Consider the following 7,744-nt stretch of genomic DNA (forward strand, 5'->3'; position numbering starts at 1 on the left):
CCCCCCTCCCCTCTACTCCCCCCACCCCCCATCTCCACCCCTACTCCTCCACCCCTCCCCCCTACTTCCCCCTCCCCCCACATCCCCCCCCCACATCCTCCCCCTCCCCCCTACTCCCCCCACCCCACATCCCCCCCTCCCCCCACCCCACACATCCTCCCCCCACCCCCCACATCCTCCCCCCACCCCACACACCCTCCCCCCCCCACCCCCCCACCTCCCCCCACCCCACACACCCTCCCCCCACCCCCCACATCCTCCCCCCACCCCCCACATCCTCCCCCCACCCCACATCCTCCCCCCACCCCACATCCTCCCCCCACCCCACACATCCTCCCCCCCACCCCACACATCCTCCCCCCACCCCACACATCCTCCCCCCACCCCACACATCCTCCCCCCACCCCACACATCCTCCCCCCACCCCACACATCCTCCCCCCACCCCACACATCCTCCCCCCACCCCACACATCCTCCCCCCACCCCACACATCCTCCCCCCACCCCACACATCCTCCCCCCACCCCACACATCCTCCCCCCACCCCACACATCCTCCCCCCACCCCACACATCCTCCCCCCACCCCACACATCCTCCCCCCACCCCACACATCCTCCCCCCACCCCACACATCCTCCCCCCACCCCACACATCCTCCCCCCACCCCACACACCCTCCCCCCCACCCCACCCCCCCACCCCACACATCCTCCCCCCACCCCACACCCTCCCCCCACCCCCCCACATCCTCCCCCCACCCCACACACCCTCCCCCCACCCCCCACACCCTCCCCCCACCCCACATCCCCCCCCCCACACACCCTCCCCCTCCCTCTCCGCGTGCCACTCCACATCAGCAGCAGTCATGGACAGCATCGGCGCTGGCTGCACGGATCTGAAGCGGGCCTACGACCGCTGCTTTAACGCGTGGTTCTCGGAGCGCTTCCTCAAGGGCGAGCACCGCAGCGGGGACGATCCGTGCGCGGAGGTTTTCAAGGGCTACCAGGCGTGTCTCAAGGTGTGTTGTGTGTGTGGTGTGTGTGTGTGGGGACACACGTGTGTGTGTGTGGGGACACACGTGTGTGTGTGTGGGGACACACGTGTGTGTGTGTGGTGTGTGTGTGGTGTGTGTGGGGACACACGTGTGTGTGTGTGGGGACACACGTGTGTGTGTGTGGGGACACACGTGTGTGTGTGTGGGGACACACGTGTGTGTGTGTGGGGACACACGTGTGTGTGTGTGGGGACACACGTGTGTGTGTGTGGTGTGTATGTGGTGTGGGGACACACGTGTGTGACAGTGTGTGTGACATTGTGTGTGTGTGACATTGTGTGTGTGTGGGGACACACGTGTGTTTTGTGTGTGTGTGTGGACACACGTGTGTGACATTGTGTGTGTGTGTGGGGACACACGTGTGTGTGTGTGGGAACGCACGTGTGTGTGTGTGGGGACGCGTGTGTGTGTGTGGGGGACGCACGTGTGTGTGTGTGGGGACGCACGTGTGTGTGTGTGTGGGGACACACGTGTGTGTGTGTGTGGGGACACACGTGTGTGTGTGTGTGGGGACACACGTGTGTGTGTGTGTGGGGACACACGTGTGTGTGTGTGGGGACACACGTGTGTGTGTGTGTGTGGGGACACACGTGTGTGTGTGTGTGTGGGGACACACGTGTGTGTGTGTGTGTGTGGGGGACACACGTGTGTGTGTGTGTGTGGGGACACACGTGTGTGTGTGTGGGGACACACGTGTGTGTGTGTGTGTGGGGACACACGTGTGTGTGTGTGTGTGGGGACACACGTGTGAAACATTGTGTGTGTATGTGTGGGAACACACGTGTGTGTGTGTGTGGGAACACACGTGTGTGATATTGTGTGTGTGGTGTGTGTGGTGTGGTGTGTGTGGTGTGGTGTGTGTGGTGTGGTGTGTGTGGTGTGGTGTGTGTGGTGTGGTGTGTGTGGTGTGGTGTGTGTGGTGTGGTGTGGTGTGTGTGGTGTGGTGTGTGTGGTGTGTGGGAACACACGTGTGTGTGTGTGGTGTGTGTGGTGTGGTGTGTGTGGTGTGGTGTGTGTGTGTGTGGTGAGTGTGCGGTGTGTGTGTGTGGGGGAACACGTGTGACATTGTGGCCTGGACTTTTGCAGCTGTTCTAGACTAATTTCAGGGTGCTGATTCCAAATCTGATCTCAGATTTGCTCCATCACATCGCATTTTTATGCTATCGGCATACCCCATTTTCATTGATTTTACCCGAAATTAACTCTGTCACTTATGATTGCAAGTTGTTGCGAGTCAGTGACTGCTTTAGTGTTAAAATATGGTGCTGTATTTTTAGGATAGTGTGTTTATAATATAATTTTATGTAGATATCCACATTTATTTAGTATTTATTTTCTGCCGTTTTTATTGAAAATGCAATATTTGATATCTCAAAAACCTGATGTGATAGACAAAAACTGATGCCAAAATTACCTTAAACCTTATGCCAGAAAAAGTGTGTTGACCAGTGTTATTATCAGAGCGATGTTCATTTGCACGTTCACCACATATATCGTGGGTGCTTTAATGCGTTAACTTGATCCCTTGCAAAAAGCTACAATCTATTTTGGTGGTTTTAACAACTTAACGCAACTCATGTGTGTTGTTTATTGCCAGAAGAATAAGAATGGTAAAACACACCTATCCTTATTTTTATCCATACTTTAATCCGGTAAAAAAAAGTATCCCGTAGATCTACTTGGTTCTTTCGGTAACGTCACGTAGAATGGAAATAATAAAATAATAAAAAGAAAACATAATAAAATAATGTTTTATTAAAATAATGTTTTATTTTTATTATTTTATTATTTCCATTCTACGTGACTTTACCGAAAGAACCAAGAAGATGAATCCCTGCAGTCACGAAAGCTTTAAATCGAAATTTATCCCGTAGATGTTAACTAACCTACTTTGATACCGGCAAAACCAAATGTGTGTATCTCCAATGATTAAGCGTCTCAAGGTGATAGCGACCTCCCTTACCGGGGGAGGGGTGGCAGGGTCGGGGTGGGCCGAGCAAAGAGGCGACGATGGCGGCCGGCTACGCTTAGGAAAGAGCGGTAAAAGCCTCCGGCCTCGTGCGTGTTGGGTGGAGGGCGTGTTATTTTATTTTTTAAACAGTGGCGATTTTATTCTTTTGCTTGAGTGTGGTGTGGGGGTGTGTTGTTGTTCGGAGGTAGTTGCAGTACATTGTAAAAGTCTGCAATTAAGTTTATTACATCTTGGAAACATCACCCCCCACCTCCCTCCACCCCCGGCCGGGCAAGAGCGCGCATAGCTCGGCAGGGCGGGCTAGGCAAGGTCGGCGAAAGCCTCGGCCTCGTGTGACTTTTTAATTGTAGATGATACAGAGCCAAACGTGTTTACAAATGTCACATTCAGTAGTGGGTACGGCCGGGTACGGGTACCCGTATGCGACCCTGGTGCGGCCGGGTACGGGTAGGCCGTGAGTCACTGGTGAGTCACCGTGATTGTCACTCATTTCCCAACGTCTTGTCTCTTCTCACAATTCAAGTTGCTAGAACCAACCCACCCGCGCCTGCAACGTGGCTTCATCCCAGAGGTCGCAATCGGGTACCCGATACCCGTACCCTACCCTGGTGCGGCCGGGTACGGGTAGGGTACGGGTACGGCCGGGTACGGGTACCCGTTTGCGACCCTGGTGCGGCCGGGTACGGGTAAGGAATCAAAACCCGTTTGCGACCTCTGCCTTGCACTGCAGTCTGTTCTGGATGGCCAAAGTCGCACCACTACGACTGTTTGTTGTTAGTCTACGTGCAGTGTTAGTCTACGTGCGGTGTTAGTGCAGTGTTAGTCTACGTGCAGTGTTAGTGCAGTGTTAGTCTACGTGCAGTGTTAGTGCAGTGTTAGTCTACGTGCGGTGTTAGTGCAGTGTTAGTCTACGTGCAGTGTTAGTGCAGTGTTAGTCTACGTGCAGTGTTAGTCTACGTGCAGTGTTAGTGCAGTGTTAGTCTACGTGCGGTGTTAGTGCAGTGTTAGTCTACGTGCGGTGTTAGTGCAGTGTTAGTCTACGTGCGGTGTTAGTGCAGTGTTAGTCTACGTGCAGTGTTAGTCTACGTGCGGTGTTAGTGCAGTGTTAGTCTACGTGCAGTGTTAGTCTACGTGCGGTGTTAGTGCAGTGTTAGTCTACGTGCAGTGTTAGTCTACGTGCAGTGTTAGTCTACGTGCAGTGTTAGTGCAGTGTTAGTCTACGTGCAGTGTTAGTCCACGTGCAGTGTTAGTCTACGTGCAGTGTTAGTGCAGTGTTAGTCTACGTGCAGTGTTAGTCCACGTGCAGTGTTAGTCTACGTGCAGTGTTAGTGTGGTGTTAGTGCAGTGTTAGTGTGGTGTTAGTCTACGTGCAGTGTTAGTGTGGTGTTAGTGCAGTGTTAGTGCGGTGTTAGTCTACGTGCAGTCTACGTGCAGTGTTAGTGCGGTGTTAGTCCACGTGCGGTGCGAAAGAAGTTCAACATCGCACAATAACACAGCCACTCCGCAGGGCCCGGCTCTTCATGGCTTGTGATTTCGTTTTTTTTAAATCCTTTATATTAAGTTCGCTTGCTTGCTTACGACCGTGCAAATCTTTCAGTCGTTTTTAACCCACTTTCCGTGATCCAATCGAGCTGACATTTTGCACACAGACTCGTTGTGCGTGACAATTTAATTTCGTGAAAAAAAAATTCTAAAATTTCACACTTTTTAGGAAAAAATAAATTACATTTAATTACCAATTGCTTAATGGTGGCAGGCACTCATCTGACCCATAGGTGGCAGCCATCTCAAGCCAGAGGACGAGAGGACTCTAGCCGCCACGCATATAAAGGATTTATAGTAGAAAAACGTAGTTTTTACGGGTTCATTTTTTTTCTCCCTCCTCCCCGTCCCCCTCTGCAGAAAGCCATCAAGGAGCAGAACATTCCGCTGGATGGCCTGGAATTCATGGCAGGAGACGACGAGTCAAATGATTCGGGCAAAAGCTGAAGGGAGAGGAACGTCCTTCTACAAAGCGCCATGGTGGCTGGGAGATGTTGACTGCCTCGTCTGACGCCTGCTGCTGCTGTATATTTGAAGTTTGCGTCTCTCTCTCATCATCATCACGGTGGCTTGGAGATGTTGACTGCCTCGCCTGGTACGCAGGAGGTCGTGGGTTCCATCCCGACCCTGACACCTGCTGCTGCTGTATATTTGAAGTTGGCGTCTCTCATCATCATCACGGTGGCTAGGAGATGTTGACTGCCTCGCCTGGTATACAGGAGGTCGTGGGTTCCATCCCGACCCTGACACCTGCTGCTGCTGTATATTTGGAGTTTGCGTGTCTCTCTCTCTCTCTCATCATCATCACGGTGGCTTGGAGATGTTGACTGCCTCGCCTGGTATACAGGAGGTCGTGGGTTCCATCCCGACCCTGACGCCTGCTGCTGCTGTATATTTGGAGTCTGCGTGTCTCTGTCATCATCATCACGGTGGCTAGATGTTAACTGCCTCGCCGGATATGCAGGAGGTCGTGGGTTATATCCCGACCCTGACGCCTGCTGTATATTTGAAGTTTGCGTGTGTCTCTCTTATCATTGACGGTGGCTAGGAGATGTGTTAACTACCTCGCCTGGTACGCAGGAGGTTCGTGGGTTCGATCCCGACCCTGATGCCTGCTGCTGTATATTTGGAGTTTGCGTCTCTCTCTCATCGTCATCACGGTGGCTAGGAGATGTTAACTACCTCGCCTGGTATGCAGGAGCTTCGTGGGTTCGATCCTGACCCTGATGCCTTCTGTGTATTACTATATTTGGAGTTTGCGTGTTCTCCCCGTGGTCGCGTGGATTTTTCTCCGGGTCCTCCGGATTTTCCCTCGACGTTTAGAAACGTGCGTTTTAGGAGTACGTTTTTGTGGCTGCTGATATACAATTCCACGTGGTGATGATGATGAAGAGCCACTTCGTTGAGCTATCATTTGCGATGACCGTGTCGCTTCTGAAAAATAGCGTTATAGCTCAAAATGCCCCTTACCTGGTCAAATAATAGGGAGGGACATCAAACTAAACACAACAACAACAAGCAATTCTAAAGAAATGAGTTTTCAATCTTTTCATTGGTTTGCACTCCAGCACGTGGTGGTGATGGGGGTGGTGATGTTGGCTGTGGTAGTGTTGGTGGTGGTGTAGGTGGTGTAGGTGGTGATGTTGGCTGTGGTTGGTGGTGGTGTAGGTGTAGATGGTGGTGGTGGTGGTGTAGGTGGTGGTGGTGGTGGTGTAGATGGTGGTGGTGTAGGTGGTGGTGGTGGTGTAGGTGGTGGTGTAGGTGGTGGTGTAGGTGGTGGTGGTGTAGGTGGTGGTGGTGGTGTAGATAGTGGTGGTGGTGTAGGTGGTGGTGTAGGTGGTGGTGGTGTAGATGGTGGTGGTGTAGATGGTGGTGTTGGTGGTGTAGGTGGTGGTGGTGGTGTAGATAGTGGTGGTGGTGTAGGTGGTGATGTAGATGATGGTGGTGGTGGTGGTGATGATGGTGGTGGTGATGGTGGTGATGATGGTGGTGGTGGTGGTGTAGATGGTGCAGATGGTGGTGGTGGTGTAGATAGTGGTGGTGGTGGTGATGGTGATGATGGTGATGATGGTGGTGGTGATGGTGTAGATGGTGATGGTGTAGATGGTGGTGGCTATGTACGTACGTACGTTCAACTTCTTTCGCACCGCACGTATTGCCGACCGCGCTAATCGGAATGAGCGGGGGGGAGGGGGGTGGAAGTTCACCAAACTAAGCACCCCCCTACCCCAACCTCCGACTGACTGATTAACCCAATCAATGTATATATATTTTTTTTGTAATGAATAAAAGACGATCTCGTGTGGATCAGTTGTCGCGGTGTTCCTGTTGAAGGGAAGGAGACCCCCTCCCTGCTTTGGCCGTGACGCGGGAGCCGGGAGCCTGGGTTCGAATCCGGGTTCCAGCCGCATAGCCACAGACCCATAGACTTGCATAGAGACCCATAGACACACACACACAGACCCATAGACTTGCATAGAGACCCATACACAGACCCATAGACTTGCATAGAGACCCATAGACTCGCATAGGGACCCATAGACTTGCACACAGATCCATAGACTCGCATAGAGACCCATAGACTCGCACAGACCCAGACACAGACCCATAGACTTGCATAGAGACCCATAGACTTGCATAGAGACCCATAGACTCGCATAGAGACCCATAGACTCGCATAGAGACCCATAGACTCGCACAGACCTATAGACTTGCATAGAGACCCATAGACTCGCATAGAGACCCATAGACTCGCACAGACCCATAGACACAGACCCATAGACTCACACAGACCCATAGACTTGCATAGAGACCCATAGACACACAGACCCATAGAATCATGCACAGACCCATAGACTTGCATAAAGACCCACAGACACACACACAGACCCATAGACTTGCATAGAGACCCATAGACTTGCAGAGACCCATATACTTGCATAGAGACCCATAGACTCGCACAGAGACCCACAGACTCGCACAGACACCCATGGACTCACACAGAGACCCATAGACTCGCACAGAAACCCACAGACTCGCACAGATACCCATAGACTCGCACAGAGACCCACAGACTCACACAGAGACCCATAGACTCGCACAGAGACCCATAGACTCACACAGAGACCCATAGACTCGCACAGAGACCCATAGACTCGCACAGAGACCCATAGACTC

The 7,744-nt window shown here is 52.6% G+C and overlaps 1 protein-coding gene across 1 annotated transcript; it reads left to right on the top strand.

The window, feature by feature from the left end:
- The first annotated feature begins 818 nt into the window (after nt 1–818).
- On the top strand, nt 819–5,461 carry LOC144740326 (TP53-regulated inhibitor of apoptosis 1-like). Its single transcript, XM_078623198.1, has 2 exons — nt 819–1,017; nt 4,928–5,461. The coding sequence occupies exons 1-2, from the start codon at nt 865–867 to the stop codon at nt 5,012–5,014; spliced, it is 240 nt and encodes a 79-aa protein (XP_078479324.1). The 5' UTR covers nt 819–864; the 3' UTR covers nt 5,015–5,461.
- Nucleotides 5,462–7,744: the final 2,283 nt, after the last annotated feature.

Source organism: Lampetra planeri, unplaced genomic scaffold (assembly GCF_965212315.1).
Source record: "Lampetra planeri unplaced genomic scaffold, kcLamPlan1.2.h2 scaffold_2055, whole genome shotgun sequence".
Lineage (NCBI taxonomy): Eukaryota > Metazoa > Chordata > Hyperoartia > Petromyzontiformes > Petromyzontidae > Lampetra > Lampetra planeri.